Genomic DNA, 17,371 nt, shown 5'->3' on the forward strand with positions numbered 1-17,371 from the left:
CTACAAGATCTGAAACTTCCAGGCACTCTGATCCTTGTAGTCCAGGGGGTCCATGGGGTTGTAGGTGAATTTCCAGGTGCCTGTGGGGTCCTTGAATTCTAAGCTGTCCACAGGGCTGTAGGTACCATAGCTCTGGCCTGACAGGGAGGTGGGGGACTGGGTCAGTGAGGGCCCCATGGAGGGGCCAGAAAGGGGGCTGAGAGCCGGGCCCCCCAACTGGGGCACCATGGGAGAAAGGTAGGGATCCAGGCCGCTGAAATAGGAGCTCGGCGACCCATACGCCGAGGGGGAGGAGCAGAAAGCAGAGGCGGGGGCGTAGGTCATGGCGTAGGGCGCCGACGTCAGAGAAGGGCCCGAGGCCACTAGCCCAGCCCGCTGTGCCTCGGGCAACGGGGACTCTGAGGCCGGACTCCAAATGGACACCGTGGCCACCGCCGCGGTGGGGGAGCCTGAGGGCCCGGGTAGAGGGGGGCTGTAGGAATCTGAGATGCCCAGCGGGTCTGGACAGACATCCGTGGACGATCTTGGAGAGGTGCCTGCCTTCCTCTTGGCAGGACGAGCCTTGGCTGGTGCCCCTGGGGGCTGCTGTTGCTGTTTCTGCTGCTGCCGCTGCTGTCGACACTTAGCCCTGCGGTTCTTGAACCAGACCTGGGGGTGAGAGGGGAGGTCGGGGTGGGTGAGCGGGAAGGAGGCCCGGGGGAGCCTTCATGGTGCCCAGGAATGATGACATACAGTTGTGTGTATATACATACAATATACATACATACATACTTTCATCTGTCCAATCCTATGCACAGATGTACACATACTGTCATACAAACAAGCATATATACATTCATACATACATCGTACACCCATACAATCATACAAACGCACACATACACGTTTACCCATCCATCCATCCATCCATCCGTCCATCCATCCAACTGGTTAATAAGCATGGATTAACCATCTTCTACTACTCTGGGGACACACAAGTGAAGCTGACATTCTAGTTGAGAGAGACAGGTTAAAAATAAACAGGAAGTCAGCAAATCACATAGTATTTAGAAAGTGATAAATACTATGAAAGAACCAGTTGATCAGGATAAGGGCGGGCAGCAGGGTGGGGTGGCAGGGGAAGGTTGCGGCTTCAAATGCCAAAGGGGGTGTAGGTCTCATTGACTAGCAAGGTGACTTGATTGGTTGATAAAGACTTGAAGAGGGTGATGGGGAATATACCTTCCAGGTAGAGGGAACAGAGAGTGCAAAGGTCCTGAGGCAGGAGTGTGCTTGGTGGGCATGCTAGAGGAAGGACCAGGGGCCAGTGTTGCTGGAGTAGAGTGAGAAGGGGTAGGAGTGTAAGAGAAGACGCCAGCGAAATAATAGAGGCGAGGGATTACTAGGACACTTTATGACTTTGGCTGTGACTTTGCGACCTCTCCCTCTTCCCTTCACTCTGGGTCCCAGGAAGGACCAGAGGAATCCAGAGACCAGAACACCCCACCTGAACCCTGGACTCAGGCAGATTGATCTTCAGAGCCACCTCCTCACGGGCATACACGTCCGGGTACTGAGTCTTAGCAAACAGGGCCTCCAGCTCCTCCAACTGGCTTCGTGTGAAGGTGGTCCGTTCCCGCCGCTGCTTTCTCGGGGCGCCTGGTGTAGGGACAGGAAAATGGGACCTTCAGGTGACCTGAGACGCCATTCTCTTCATCTGCTGATGTGAGGTCCTGAGCGTACATGGGATGCTGAGAAGCTCCTTCTGAGTGTTCAACTGCCCAAACTAAGGGGGTGCCGATTCCCTGAACTTCTAGACCTCACTCTGTCCCCCTGGAAAATGGGGTCCCCCTTTGTCTGTCATTGGGGGGCTCATGCTTCTCCCTGAGGAGAACTGGCTTTAGCCATGTAAGGAGGTATATGAGTTTGACTTTCATCCCCTTTCTAAAATTTCTTCTGCACTAAGACATGCAGTTGAAACATGACATCTTGGATACACAGCCTATAAAAGTGGCAGGTCCATAACAGTCAACTTAATAAAGTTTTTAAAAAACACCTAAAGAATAACGCCACCAAAAACAGAGTGCTTCCTTCTTTGAGAAATAAAGCACTGCTAACAGGTGGGGATTCCTCTAGGTCCCCCTTCCAGATCGCTTCCCTCCTTCACCCCAGAGGGAACGACTATCCTCTATTTCTATGACGGTCCCTATGGTTACCTGCATCCCTAAGAGATGTGGAGGGGTGTTTGGCATTTACAGGTGAACACATTTGGCTGGTGTACGGCCCTCACGTCACCCCTGGAAGTGCCCATCCTCCTCCTGAGGGCAAGGGACCCCAGAGGTCCCCAGGAGATGGGGGCCAGCTGGGGGTGGCGGGGAGAAGGACCGTACTCACTCGGGTAAGACACAGCTTGGTGCATTAGATCCACGCTAGGGCCGCTCAGGGCCAAGGCGTTGACGGAATAGTGGGGCCCCGGGTTCATATACGCCATCATGATCCTCGAGGATGCTGGGGCCCAGGTCAGTGGGCCTGCAAGAGAAGGGTGGGTACTCAAGCACTCCCCAGTTCATCACCGCGTGGTTCATATCCTGCCTCAGTCTCTTCTTAGGTGCGTGACCTTGGGCAACGTATCCCCCTCTCTGTGCCTCAGTTTCCCCACCTATAAAACAGCCCTCTGCTTAAGGTCATCAAAGCTTCAGTGAGGCTCTGTAAAGCAGAGAGCGAAAGCTGTAATGGGCATGTAAATGGAAGCTCTTATTCCTACTCTATCCTTTAAAAAATCTTCCTGCCACTCCCTTGTCTGAGATCCTTTTTCTTCTAGAACCACAAAAAAGATGTTCAGCCTCACGCAGAATCAGGGTAAGTAGGATGACCAGTTGTCCCTGTCTGCCAGGGATGGAAGGGTTTCTAGGGATGTGGAATTTCAGTGCCAAATCTGGAAGAGTCCCAGATAAATCGGGATAGATGGTCACCCCAAGGGAGAGTCACAGTCAAACGACAGTAAGCGATGATCCTCCACAACCGTTTTTGACCCATCAGCTTGGCAAAGATCAAAGAGGCTTGGTACCCGCGCGCCTAGAGCCTGTGCTCTGCAACAAGAGAAGCCACCGCAATGAGAAGCCCGCACACCACAACGAAGAGTAGCCCCCGCTCGCCGTAACTAGAGAAAGCCTGTGCGCAGTAACGAAGACCCAGAGCAGCCAAAAATAAATAAATAAAATATCATTTAAAAAAAAACAAAGAGGCTTGGTAACTCCAAGGCTGCCCTCAGAGTGGAGAAACAGGTTTCCCATGTCAGGGCGGTGGCAATGTGGATGGAACGAATTGGAAACATTTATCAAAGAAAAATGCCATCTTTCCTTGGTGCCAGGAACTTGCCTTCAATGTGCCTCGGTCACCTCATCAGAAAATGGGAATGAGGGACTTCCCTGGTGGCACAGTGGCTAAGAATCCACCTGCCACTGCAGGGGACACAGGTTCAAGCCCTGGTCCAAGAAGACCCCGCATGCCGCTAAACAACTAAGCCCGTGCGCCACAAATACTGAGCCTGCACTCTAGAGCCCGTGAGCCACAACTACTGAGCCCACGTGCCACAACTACTGAAGCCTGCGCACCTAGAGCCCATGTTCTGCAACAAGAGAAGCCACCGCAATGAAAAGCCCACATGCCATGACGACGACCCAACACAGCCACAAAATAAATAAATTTATAAAAAAAGAAAATGGAAATGAAAATAGAACTTAGATCTTTAGGTTGATGTGAGGGTCAAATGAATTAATGTGCATCAAATACTTAAAATAACACCTGACATGTAGTAAATGCTACAAAACTGTGGTCAGTTATTATTATTTGCAAGCAGATGTTTGCATAGACTTTATGCTAGGATTTTTCTTTTATTGGAGTATAGTTCATTTACGATGTTGTGTTAGTTTCTGGTGTACAGCAAAGTGATTCAGTTCTACATATATATATTATTTTTCATATTCTTTTCCATTATAGTTTATTACAAGATACTGAATATAGTTCCCTGTGCTATACAGTAGGTCCTTGTTGTTTATCTCTTTTATATAGAGTAGTGTATATCTGTTAATCCCAAACTCCTAATTTATTCCTCTCCACCCAAGCTAGGACTTTTCATGCAGTGTGTTTATAATTGCCAAAATGTGGAAGCAGCCTATATGACCACCAAAGGGGACATAGTAAGTAAATTATGTCAATCAGGTACGTTATGTTAAGGTTATGTCACATCCATGCAAGAGAATACTGTGAAGTCATTTAAAAGGTATAAGGTTGTCCTCTATGAATGGATTTGAAAAGACCTCTAGTATATAGTTAAGAAAGATTATCTTAAACTTGGCAATGAGACAAAAGGATGACAGCATGTCACTTCCTGGTTGTCCTGGAGCCTCATCTAGCAGACCAACCCAAGCATTATTTCCTTTTCTAGGGGACTGTACCTTTGTTCAATGGATTGTCCACTATCGATTAGGATCCAGACACTGACAAGGTAAATGGTAACTTCCAGAAGTTTGGTTGTCAATCATTTGTCTCTGGTAGAAAAGATAACCTCAGAGGTTAGTTTTGCTGCCCTGTAGGACTTGAACTAACTTCATAGCTAAAGTGACCAACTTTTTTTGGCATGCCTTTCCTGAATAATGGTATTAACCTCTGTTCTTTGAATTCTCCTTTGAAACAGCCAGTTCCCTCGTTCAGGATTTAAATAAATCTTTGACCTGCACTTATTACATGTGCCTAAGAGTCAGACTTTTAATTTTTTATTACACTTTGGCAATAGGTATGTGTGTGTGTGTATTAGATATCATATATTACCAAATTATATATACAATATATATTATATTCAAAGGAATATATCCTTTGAATATATATATATATTTCAAAGGAAAAAAAGTGTGTATAGCATGCTACCATTTGTGATTTTTAAAAACAAGGCAGAAATATATACATATAAAATATATTTATATAAATGTATATCTGTATCTGCATAGAAAATTCCCAGGAAGGACACAATATGTAGTAAAAGTGGCTGCCTCTGGGGAGTTGTGTCATATCCATACCTTGTTTTTACAGTTTGGATTACTTTTTAACCATGAGTGAGTATGTTACCTTTTCAACAACAAAACCAAGAATACCATCTATTTAAAAGAGAGAGAGAGACTTCCCTGGTGGTCCAGCGGGTAGACTCCGTGCTCCCAATGCAAGGGGCCCGGGTTCCATCCCTGGTCGGGGAACTAGATGGCATATGCATGCCGCAACTAAGAAGTCCGCATGCCGCAACTAAAAGATCCCGCGTGCCACAGCTAGGACCCGGCACAGCCAAAAGAAATAAATAATAAGTAAATAAATATTAAAAGTTCTCCTTTAAAAAAAAATAAATAAATAGAAGGGAGAGAAAGAACCTTTCCAGGGCTCCCTATCGCCCTAGTTAAATGGCCTCAGGAGACCTCTCGGCCTCTCCGGAAACTTCCAATAAGCTGTCCCAGGCCAGGAATGCCTCCTCTACCGCCAGTCCAAAGACCCCTCTCACCAGCTAACTAACCCCTTCTCCTCCTCCAGGTCACAACTCAAACATAACTTCCCAGGAAAGCCAGCCCATACCCTAGACGGGATTACAGACACACACACACACACACACACACACACACACACACACACACACACACAGACACACACACAGACACACACAAACACACACACACAGACACACACACACAAACACACACACACACACAAACACACACACACACTTTCTTTCTCCTGTTCTTCAGGAATCACACCTGTTAAATATGCCATATTTATGAGTTTACCCGTCTCCCCCAATGCTGTCAGCTACCTGAGAACAGAGACTAGGAATGTTTCACTCCCTGCGGTGTCCCCAGTGCCCCCCAATAAATATCTGAAAAATAAATAAATGCTTAAAAAATGGATGACATTTATTTGAGCTCCCACCCCTTCCTTCTCTCACTGCCCTGTCCTTCTCAACCCTCCCTTGGTAGGCAGAGTTCTATTTATCATAAGTTGAAGTTCTGCTGTCCATTCAGTAAATATTTTTGAGAGTTCTAGGCACTAGGGATACAGCAAGAAATAAGACACAGAGCATCTCTGTTCTCATGAGATTGAACTTCGAGTTCCTGGTCAGGGAAACCAACAGTGGACACGGAAAGAGATTTTTTTTTAGAGAATCAAAATGCTTTCGGATAAAAAAAAAAGAAAAGAAAAAAAATGCTTTCCGAAAATTTCAAGAACTCCGAGAAAAATTAAATGCGGTAAAAGGAGAGGGACAGGGTTTGGGGTGAGGGTGAGGCATCTAATTTAGGTGAATGATGAGGGGAAGACGTCTCTCTAAGAAGGTGACTTTGGAGCTGCAGGACTCCGCATCAGACGTGGGAGGACCTCAGGGTAGAGGTCTCCAGGCAGAGGGAACAGCAGGTGCAAAGTTCTGGAGGCTGGAATCGTTTTATCTTATGGAGGAGAATCACGGTGTCCAGTGTTACTGGAGCAGAGTGACCAGGGCAGAAAGTGGACTAAGATTATGTAGGACCTGATAGGAAAGTCACGGGGATGCTCAGTGCTGATAATAACCATAAAAGTAAAAACCACCACATAAATCCTGAGAATCAAGTGGTGTCCTAGGTAGTGGCTGGTATTTACACCCTAAAGTTGTCTCCTTCCACGGAGCAGGGCTACGTGTGCAACCAACAGGATATTGTGGAAATGACAGTGTGACTTCTGAGGCTGGCCCTCTCTCTCTGGGAAATCGAGCTGCCATGCTGAGGATGCTTGAGCAGTCCTATCTATGGAGAGGTCTGTGTGGCAAGAACTGAGGCCTCCTGCCAACAGCCATGGGGATGAACCCCCAGAGAAGCTGATTCTCCAGCCTCAGCGGAGTCTTCAAATGACTGCATGCAGCCCCGAATAACATCTGACTACAACAGCACGAGACACCATGAGCTAGAATCGTCCAGCAACACCATTCCTGGATTCCTGTGACCTCAGAAACTATACAACATCATAAATATTTATTGTTTTAAGCTGCTAAGTTTGGGGCTAACTTGTTACACAGCCACAGATAACTAATACAATACTTCCCAGGGCAGGATGGCATTGAGTCCTCAGCCTAACCTTGGGAGGGAGAGACTGTATTACTAATATGTTCACATTTTACAGGTAAGAACATCTTCAGTCTCAAGTGCTATGACCTGCCCAGGGTCACTCACAGGCTGTGAGTGGGGACCCAGGAGTCCAACCCTGGGGATCTCCTGGAGGCCCTGCTCTCCCAGCCCCCAGTCTGAGTCCCCTCTGTCCTCTTCCTCTTCTCCAAGGAGCGATGATCTTTCACCGGAGCCTCCGGAGAGAGTGGAAACAGGGAGGCTGGTGAATTTGCCCTCTAGGGACAATTTGCAGGGCTTGGAACAAGAGCCTCCACTTCCACTGAATCTGTCTTTACCACAGAATCTACATGGAGTTACCCGGCTAAGGGGTTGGCCTTCCAGGAAAGCGTAGATCTCTCTCACTGGGTTGATCCCACCGTACAGGCAGAAGATCTGAGCTTCGGGGGGAGGTGGGTGCTGGACCAAAATCAAGCAGCTGATAATGATAATGACCTCCAAGACTGAGGGTTTGCCCACTCCTCAGATCATCAAATAAGGAAGGGCGGGACCTCCCACAGTGGTTAAGAATCCACCTGCCAACGCAGGGGACACTGGTTCGAGCCCTGGTCCGGGAAGATCCCACATGCCGCGGAGCAACTAAGCCCACGCGCCACAACTACTGAGCCTGCGTTCTAGAGCCCGTGAGCCACAACTACTGAGCCCGTGCGCCACAACTACTGTAGCCCGCGCACCTAGAGCCTATGCTCCACAAGAGAAGCCACCGCAATGAGAAGCCCGCGCACCACAACGAAGAGTAGCTCCCACTCGCCGCAACTAGAGACAGCCCTCATGCAGCAACAAAGACCCAACGCAGTCAAAAATAAAAAATCAATAAATTTATATATTAAAGAAAAAGGAAGCGCTTGGTGGAAACGACGTTGGCAAAGAATGATAACAACAAAAATTATATCGGATGCCCCCCAAAGCCTTTCTCTGGGTTAGGCAACAGGATGAGGTTTCCAGAGCTTCTCTCCTCTGAACAACTTTGTGTGTCAATGTCCAGGAGCACAGACAGCAACTACAATGTCTGTCTCTCATTGACAATTTACGGTGAGCCGGACAGCAACCCTTTTTCATCCTGCCGGGTGAATTTCAAGGCAATGATGTTTCCTAATCCCAGATGGTGGAGCCAGGGAAATCACCACCCCTGCCCTGGGAACCAACGAGTGGGGCCCTACGCTGGTGCTTGGGCTCCTGGGGTTCAGCAGCCGCTGGGTCCAGGATCTCACCTGAGCAGGTGCTCTGACAGGTGAGGCCTGAAGGCTCACATCCACTTTGTGGGTGGTCCTGGAGATAATCTACAGTTGGTGAAACGAAACCTTGAGGGGAGGAAGGTCCCTGCCCAAGGTCAGGCAGGAGATCCTCCAACCATAAGGACCTCCAGCTGGAATCCCCAACTGCTCAGACACGGCACCTTGGACATAAGATCTCGGGGAACAACAGTGAGAACTTCCCACGAGGTACATCCTATTGTCATCTCCACTCCACAGAGGAGGAAACTGAGGCTCAGAGAAGCAGAGTCCCTGATCCCATCACACGGGTCAGCAGCAGAGCCACAGCTGAGCCAGCACCTGCCCCCCCAGCCTGCACCCTCTTGACCACCAAGCTACGTGACCTCTTAGGAGGCTCACCAAAGGCCCACGGAGCTCAGATGTCCATTTCTCAGATGAGGAAACTGAAGCTGAGAGAGGTTCTGTCAATTCTCGAGGACACACGGGGGTGAGTGGCACAGCCAGGAATAGAAACCAGATATCTGGGCCCCAGAGCCCTGCCCTTGACTCCCCAAATCTACTTGGGGTCCCCCAAAGCAGGATGAAGGCAGCCCCCTCCTCTGTCACTGCAGCCCAGGCCTGTGACATGGGCTTCCCGTGAGTCATCTGACTAGATCACCGTGGCAACCTGTCATTGTCCCCACTTTGCAGATGAGGAAACTGAGGCTCAGAGTGACCTCACACAGACCCACGTGGCTGCACATCAGCGCAGCAAGACTCCGCCCCCAGCCTTGTCCGGTCTCTGCAGCCCCCGTTGGCTGGAGACAAGGAGCTGGGTGTCGTGCTCATCACTCAAGATCGGACATGGGAAAAGCCAGAGCCTCTGGGGAAAATGAGGTCCCCAGGTAAGCAATTCACCCCCACTTTATCCCCCAATCAGTGCATTCCCAGCTCCCTCGGGCAGTCTCATAGTCTCCCCTTCTTCCCTCCTGCTGCAGCCACAAAACCTTGACTCTGTGTGTGCTTGTGTCTCTTCAATTCTATTTCTGTCATTCATCCATCCATCTGTTCACCAAATATGTAGGCATCCCACATACCAGGCACCGGGAGGAAATCAAGGTTCAGTGGGGTAGATGGGCAATGAGTAGATAAACACACACATGAAGAGAGAGTTTCAGGCTGCGGGAAGTTTTAAAGAAAATACAACAGGGAGACGTGCCAGGGAGTTGCCCTCAAGCTGTGAAAAGCCCCCCAGCCCTGGAAGCTGGAGGGCTTGTTCGTGTCGCCTCCCCAACAAGATGCCCCTGAAGCTTCTGGAACCCCCATGCCATGGGCCAGCTTCCCCTGTCCGTCCGCGCACACACACACACACACACACACACACACACACACACACACCCCGCCTGCCCCACTGCAGTCACAGCCTGCACCGTTTCTCCAAACATCAGGACGGACCCTCTGATCCATGTAGGATTATCCAGAAACATCACACACTCCTTCTCCATCCCTGGGCCAGACGCTAAAAACACAGCCACGAATAAAATGTGCCCACCTCTGCCCCCTCCTGCCCCCTCCCTCGCTCCGCCTTCCTCCGCCTCCTCCGCTGTCCCTGCAGGCACTCACCTTCAGAAAGTAGGGATGAAGCTCTCCTGGTGGCCTGGGATGGAGTAGTCAGACAGCAGAAGCTGAAGGAAATGGGTCCCCTCACATGGGGAGATTTTAAGCCCTGGCTGGGAGTGATGTCATTTGCCGTGGCCTGGATCTCAGAGGGTAATCCTGGCCCGGGTGGGGACTCAACTGGGCGCCAGGAGGTGACATTGGTGGGGAGGGGGAGGGGCACCCGTCTGCCTAATCCCCTCCTCGCCTCCCCACCTCCATGACATCTTGGCAATTAGGGCTGATGGGGAAGGGCGGCCCCAGGTCCCGCCTGTGATCAGGAGTCCCCATTCCTCAGGGAAGTTCTTCCTGAAGTCTAATTGGTGTCCCTCCAGCTTCGGCTATTTTCCCACCAAAGAGGAAGGAGAGCGATGTTGGCTGCTCCTGAGAGATCATTCAGGAAACGAGGGTCGCGGGGCTTTCTTCTGTCTCTCTCCTGGGTCACCCTTTCTCTCCCCAACAGTCTGTCTGCCCGCTGAGTCATCTCTGCACTGTCCCATTGTTTTCCTTTCTGCCTCAGTTTCCCTTTTTCCTCTTTCTTTCCTCAGTTTCTATCACTCTTTGATATCAACTTCTCCCATCTCCTCTTCTCCCCTGGGTTCTCCTCTCTCTCTCTCTACTTGTATCATCTTCATCTCTATCCCTATCTGTCCCTCCCTCCCTCCACGCCTTTGGTCTTCATTTGGGGTTTCCGTGCCTCAGTTTCTCTTTGCTTTGACCCTCAGGTTGTGCCACTGCTGCCCATCTGCCTGTGTACCCCTGTCTCATTCTCCAACTCTGGGTCTCTCTGTCCCTGTCTTTATTGGTTTACCTGTCTTTCTGTCTTGGTCCCTCTTGTTGTCCGTCTCTCGTCCACTCTCTGTGCAGCCCTGTCCTTGTTTTGGTCTTGGCCTCTGTCCTTGTCACCCTGTGACACCAGTCTCCCCTACGCCTTGCACCAGTACCTCTCTCCTTTATCCAACCTCTTAAGCTCGAATCTCTGTTCTTGTTACTCTCTCTCCCTTTCCCTGCCTCTTCCTCTGATTCTTGCTTTCTTTCTCTCTAGCTTCCCCCCTCGTTTCTTTCTCCCTATCTTGGTACCTCTCTTGTTCTGTACTTCTGACTATCCTTGTTTCTGCCTCCCTCTGAATTTTCTTCTCTCTGTCCTTCTCTGTCTGGATGTTAATATCTCCCTGAGCTCCTGGACCCAAATGGGTCTGTTCTCCATCTCCATCTACCCCAACATCTACCTACGTGCATGAGGTCTCCGTAATCCCGCCTTGTGGCTGGGTCATTGTGTCTCACCATAAGGGGCCCTTTCTTCCTTCACCCCCTCCCAACCCCCTGCTAGGAGAGATTAAGGCCAGTAGCCTGGCTGGGGAATCAGGGCCGGTCTCATTAGCTTGAAGAGCCAGGGGTGACAGGGAGAGAGGGAGGGGTTGCCTGACCCTCACTGGCGGGCCAAAAGGCTACTGATGGGAGGATCCAGTCCTGTAACAGACCCTCCTGGCCCACCAGAGAAGGGAAGGAAAGCTGGATGTCAGGGAGAGGAAGAAAGAACAGGTCCTCAAAAGCCCCCGGGGAAAAGGTGTCAGCTTCTCTTAATCACCTCCCCCGAATTTCCCTACCCAGAGTCCCACCAGGCTGGGAGGGTGTAGAGAGCTGGGTTTCAGGTCATGCACGTGGCCCTGGGGTCAACTAAACTGAGTGTAAATCCAGGCTACTCCTCCCCTGAGGCAAATAGCTCTTTCTTTTCTCATCTACACCCAGTGAGCAACTCAGGAAGAAACCTTGGCAATCAGCCTTGCCTTCTCCCTTTTTTCCTCACCTCCCTCCCCACCCCCAGCTTCCCCACCCCCACCCCCGACCAATCTTCCCATAAATCCTGTCATCTCTTCTTGCAGCTAATTGTTCAGCTGAAAACTACAAAACACTGCCGGGAGAAAGTAAACTCGTCAATAGCGACATATACGGGCGGCCCTCCGTATCCACAAGTTCCGTATCCGCAGACTCACAACCGAGGATCAAAAATACTTGGGAAAAAAATTTTTTTTCCAGAAAGTTCCAGAAACTTGAATTTGCCACGTGCCAGCAACTATTTACATAGTCTTTACACTGTATTTACAACCATTTACAAAGCGTTTACTCTGTGTAGGTATTATAAGTAAGCAAGAGACGATGTAAAGCACACAGGAGGACGTGCATAGGGGACATGCAAATACCGCACCATTTTATATAAGAAACTTAAGCATCCTTGGATGTATCTGTGGGGGACTTTGAACCAATCCCTCGTGGATATGGAGTGATGACTGTATCATGTTCATGGATTGGAAGACTGAGTATTAAGATGTCAATTCTTCTCAAACTCATCTTTATTTTTTTATACAATTTTTAAAGGTTACTTTCCATTTACAGTTATTACGAAATATTGTCTATATTCTTCGTGTTGTACAGTACATCCCTGAGCCTATCCTATACCTAATAGTTTGTACCTCTTACTCCCCTACCCCTATTTTCCCCCTCCCCCCTTCCCTCTCCCCACTGGTAACCACTAGTTGGCTCTCTATATCCATGAGTCTGCTTCTTTTTTGTTATATTCACTAGTTTGTTGAATTTTTAGATTCCACATATAAGTGTTATCACACAGTATTTGTCTTTCTCTGTCTGACTTATTTCACTTAGCATAATACCCTCCAGGTCTATCCATGTTTTTGCAAATGGCAAAATTGCATTCTTTCTATTGTATATATACACACCACATCTTCTTTATCCATTCGTCTGTTGATGGACACTTAGATTGCTTTCATATCTTGCCAATTGTAAATAATGCTGCAATGAACATTGGGGTGCATGTATCTTTTCAAATTAGTGTTTTTGTTTTCTTTGGATATATACCCAGAGTGGAATTGCTGGATCATATGGTAGTTCTACTTTTAATTTTTTGAAAAACCACCATACTATTTTCCACAGTGGCTGCACCAATTTACATTCCCAAAATAGTGTACAAGGATTCCCTTTTCTCCACATCTTCACGAACATTTGTTATCTGTAGTTTTTTTGATGATAGCCATTTTGACAGTGTGAGGTAATATCTCGTTGTTTTGAATTGCATTTCTCTGATGATCAGCAATGTTGAGCAACTTTTCATGTGCCTGTTGTCCAGCTGTTATATCTTCTTTGGAAAAATGTCTATTCTGCTCTTGTACCCCCTTTTTTTTTTTTTTTTTTGCGGTACACGGGCCTCTCACTGTTGCAGAGCACAGGCTCCGGACGTGCAGGCTCAGTGGCCATGGCTCACAGGCCCAGCCGCTCCGCGGCATGTGGGATCTTCCCAGACCAGGGATCGAACCCGTGTCCCCTGCATCGGCAGGCGGACTCTCAACCACTGCGTCACCGGGGAAGCCCTCTTGTACCCATTTTTTAATCAAGGGGCTTTTTAAAATATATTGAGTTGTATGAGCTGTTTATATATTTTGAATATTAGCCCCTTATTGGTCATATCATTTGCAAATATTTTCTCTCATTTGGTAGGTTGTCTTTTTTGTTTTGTTGATGGCTGTCTTTGCCATGCAAAAGCTTTTAAGTTTAATTAGATCCCATTTGTTTATTTTTGCTCTTATTTCCTTTGCCTTGGGAGACAGATGCAAAAAATATATACATATATATTGCTATGGTTTATGTCAAAGAGTGTTTTGCCTATGTTCTCTTCTAGGAGTTTTGTGGTTTCCACTCCTACATTTAGGTCTCAATCCATTTTGAGTTTATTTTTGTATATAGTGTGAGAAAATGTTCTAATTTCATTCTTATACATGTGGCTGTCCAGTTTTCCCAGCACCACTTATTGAAGAGCCTGTCTTTTCTGCATTGTATATTCTTGCCTCCTTTGTCATAGATTAATTGACCGTAAGTGCATGGGTTTATTTCTGGGATCTCTATTCTGTTCCATTGATTTATGTGTCTGTTTTTGTCCCAGTATCATACAGTATGGTGACTGTAGCTGTAGAGTATAGTCTGAAGTCAGAGAGTATTTGGTCAATTGATTTTTGACAAATGTTCCAAAGCAAGTCAACAGGGAATTCTTTTCAATAAATTGTGCCTGAACAATTGGATATCCACATTTAAAAAAAAAAAAAAAAAGAAGAACCTCAATCTCTCCTTCACACAATACACAAAAGTTAATTTGAGATCACAGTCTTAAATATGAAAAGCAGAAGTATAAAACACCTATAAAAAAAGAAAAATATTTTCTTGACCTGGGGAAGTAGGCAAAGATAGATGGGACAGAGAAAGCAATAACCATGAAATAGAAAATTGATAAATTAGACTTAATCAAAATGGGAAAATTCTACCCTTCGAACAACATCAAGTTAAAGAAAATCCTAGCCACGGTCTGTTAGAAACTATTTGCAAAACATATAGCTGGGGGGCTCCCCTGGTGGCGCAGTGGTTAAGAATCTACCTGCCAATGAAGGGGACATGGGTTCAAGCCCTGGGCCGGGAAGATCCCACATGCCACGGAGCAACTAAGCCCATGCGCCACAACTACTGAGCCTGCGTCTAGAGCCTGTGAGCCACAACTACTGAGCCCGCATGCCACAACTGCTGAAGCCCGCACACCTAGAGCCTGTGCTCTGCAACAAGAGAAGCCACCGCAATGTGAAGCCCGCACACCGCAACAAAGAGTAGCCCCTGTAGCCCCTGCTCGCCGCAACTAGAGAAAGCCCGCGTGCAGCAACGAAGCCCCAACACAGCCAAAAATAAATAAATGATATAAATAAATTTATTTTTTAAAAAATGTATAGCTAGCAAAGACCTTATATCCAGAATACATAAGAAAGACTCTTTCAACTCAATAATAAAATAGCTGGAAGAGACACTTCACAAAATTTATGGCCAATAAGGGCACAAAAAGATATTCAACATTATTTGTCATTAGGGAAAGAAAAATTAAAACCACAATGAGATATTACATATGATCAGCAAAATGGTTACAGTGAAAAGGATCATCACAAATGTTGGTGAGGTTATGGAGCAACTGGAACTCTCACACTTTTTGGTGGGAGTAGGATGGTGAAGTCACACTGGAGAACTGCTTGGCTATTTTCTATAAAGATGAACTATTTTAACCTTATAAGTTGATCCACTTCTAGATATTTATCCAAGAGAAATGAAAACCTATGTCCACAAAAAGACCTGTACAGAAACGTTCATAGCAGCTTTTTTTTTTCATACTACTCCCAGATGGGAAACAACTCAAATGTCTACTGAGCTGTAAAAGAACAGAGTGTGGGGCTTCCCTGGTGGCGCAGTGGTTGAGAGTCCGCCTGCTGATGCAGGGGACACCGGTTCGTGCCCCGGTCCGGGAATATCCCATCCGCGGCTGGGCCCGTGAGCCATGGCCGCTGAGCCTGCGCGTCCGGAGCCTGTGCTACGCAACGGGAGAGGCCACAGCAGTGAGAGGCTCACGTACCGCAAAAAAAAAAAGAACAGAGTGTGACATAGTCATAAAATGGAATACTACTCAGCAATGAGAAAGGAACATCCTACTACATGTACAACATCACGGATGATTCACAAAACCTTTCGCTGAGTGAAAGAAGCCAGACACAAAGAGTGCATACGGCATGTAATATTGTGACTTATAATAAGAAATATATCTTTGGTCTTGGTACCATTCCTCGCACAGAGCTCCTAAAACCTTGAGTTCCTGTGATGAGAAAGATAAAGGTGTCTTTTGTTATGATAATGAGGCAACCTTCAGAAAGCCCTAGGTGACTTAAGGATGGGCTGATTGCCAGGGGAACCAATCATGGGATTAGAGGATTAAACTTTCAGTCCCCTCCTCCTCTCTAACGCTCCCCACCCACCTACCCGCTCCTAGGATGTGAAAGGAGCTAGAGATTGAGTTTAAATGCCAAGGACCAAGGACTTCATCAATCATGTCAATGTAATGAAACCTCCATAAAAACCCCAGAGGACGGGATTCTAAGAGCTTCGAGGTTGGTGAACTAGGACACATCTATGTGCTGAGACGGTGGTACATCCCAAACTCCACCGGTACAGAAGCTCCTGTGTTTGGGAGCCTTTTGGATCTCGTCATCTGTATCTCTTCATCTGGCTGTTAAAATCCTTTTATAATAAAATAATCTAGTGAGTAAATGTTTTCTTGAGTTCTGTGGGCCCTCCCTAGCAAATTAATGAAACCCAACGAGGGGATCATGGGAACGTCCGATTTATGGCTGGTAGGTCAGGAGCACAGGGGACAATGTGGACTTGAGATTGGTGCCTAAAGGGGATGAGGGGGACAGTCTTGTGAGCCTGAGACTTAGCCTGTGGGATCTGATGCTGTCTCCAGGTAGGTAGTGTCAGAATCGTGTTAATTGCTTGGTAGTGTTGGAAAACACCCATTGAACTGTATAATTCCAAAGTTCCAGAACAAAACACATTTTTTTAAATCAGAAAATCATTGCCAGGGACTGGGGCAGGGGTTGGTCGTGGATAGATAATAGGGTTTGACTGCTTAGTGGATACAGACAGGATTTCTTTTTGGGGTGATGAAAACGCTCTGGAATTAGATAGTGGTGACGGTTGCACAATCTTGCGACTATACTATATAAACACCACTGAGTTGTACACTTTCGGTGGTGAATTTTATGGTATATGAATTAGATCTCAATTAAAAAAAGAAATCAGAAGAAGCAAGTTGCCTGGAGTGCAGAAGGAGCATTGACTGCAAAGTGGCATGAGGGAATTTGGGGGTGGTGCAAATATTCTGCATCCTGATAGGTCTGAGAAGGGTAAGCATTTGTCAAAATCCACCAAGCTCATCACTTAAAATATATGCATTTTAATGTATGTAAATTATGCCTTTATTTTTTTTTTAAGGTATTGGAGGAAAATATCATCTCCAATCTAACTTTTTCCTCACCACCTTGACTGCATGTAGCCTAGACCAGGAGGATGGCAGAAGCTTCTCTTCCCCACCGCCACAGCCTCAATCTTCATCAGTTCTCTGCTCAGGATCGGAGCCTTAACTCCTCCCACAATTAGAAGACAATCCACCCTGTGCCCAGCTCTCTGTGATCCGGCTTCTAACCACTCACTCGCCTTCTGTCGCCCTGGCTTCTTTCTGTCCCCAAAACTAGCCAAGCACAAGGAAGGAGCCCATCATGGCCCACAAGGCAGGGTCCCAGAGCAGCTGGGGGTGGACAGCAAGAGAAAGACAGGGACACTGAGGGAGATAAAAGGACTAAGAGATATAGTGAGATAGAGGAGAGGTACAAAGACGGAATAAATATTCATTTGTTCAACGACGGAATGACCAAGACGGAAAGGTACCAAAGAGAAAGAATCTTGGTGTTTGTCAAGGGCCCATGA

At 47.4% G+C, this 17,371-nt stretch overlaps 2 protein-coding genes across 2 annotated transcripts in view; one reads left to right on the forward strand and one right to left on the reverse strand.

Annotated features, from left to right (window-relative positions):
- On the reverse strand, window positions 1-2,473 carry CRX (cone-rod homeobox). Its single transcript, XM_067719597.1, has 3 exons — window positions 2,374-2,473; window positions 1,487-1,638; window positions 1-648 (listed from the first exon to the last, which is right to left on the reverse strand). Exons 1-3 carry the CDS (start codon window positions 2,471-2,473, stop codon window positions 1-3), a joined length of 900 nt encoding a protein of 299 aa, XP_067575698.1.
- Window positions 2,472-17,371, forward strand: part of LOC137215489 (tetrapeptide repeat homeobox protein 2-like) — a 26,270-nt gene continuing 11,370 nt past the window's right edge. The window contains exons 1-2 of the mRNA XM_067720775.1: window positions 2,472-2,498; window positions 9,168-9,264. Of these exons, the coding sequence (XP_067576876.1) occupies window positions 2,472-2,498; window positions 9,168-9,264 (124 nt within the window). The remainder of the gene's footprint in view (window positions 2,499-9,167; window positions 9,265-17,371) is intronic.

Source organism: Pseudorca crassidens, chromosome 20 (genome assembly GCF_039906515.1).
Source record: "Pseudorca crassidens isolate mPseCra1 chromosome 20, mPseCra1.hap1, whole genome shotgun sequence".
NCBI classification, from domain to species: Eukaryota; Metazoa; Chordata; class Mammalia; order Artiodactyla; family Delphinidae; genus Pseudorca; species Pseudorca crassidens.

What these genes read in the sequence shown, in the direction of transcription:
- CRX (XM_067719597.1), bottom strand. Translation starts at nt 2,473, where the DNA reads ATGATGGCGTATATGAACCCGGGGCCCCACTATTCCGTCAACGCCTTG. An exon ending in CCAAGCTGTGTCTTACCCGA is followed by an intron (nt 1,639 to 2,373) that starts GTGAGTACGGTC and finishes TCCCTACACCAG; the next exon opens with GCGCCCCGAGAAAGCAGCGG. An exon ending in TGCCTGAGTCCAGGGTTCAG is followed by an intron (nt 649 to 1,486) that starts GTGGGGTGTTCT and finishes TCTCACCCCCAG; the next exon opens with GTCTGGTTCAAGAACCGCAG.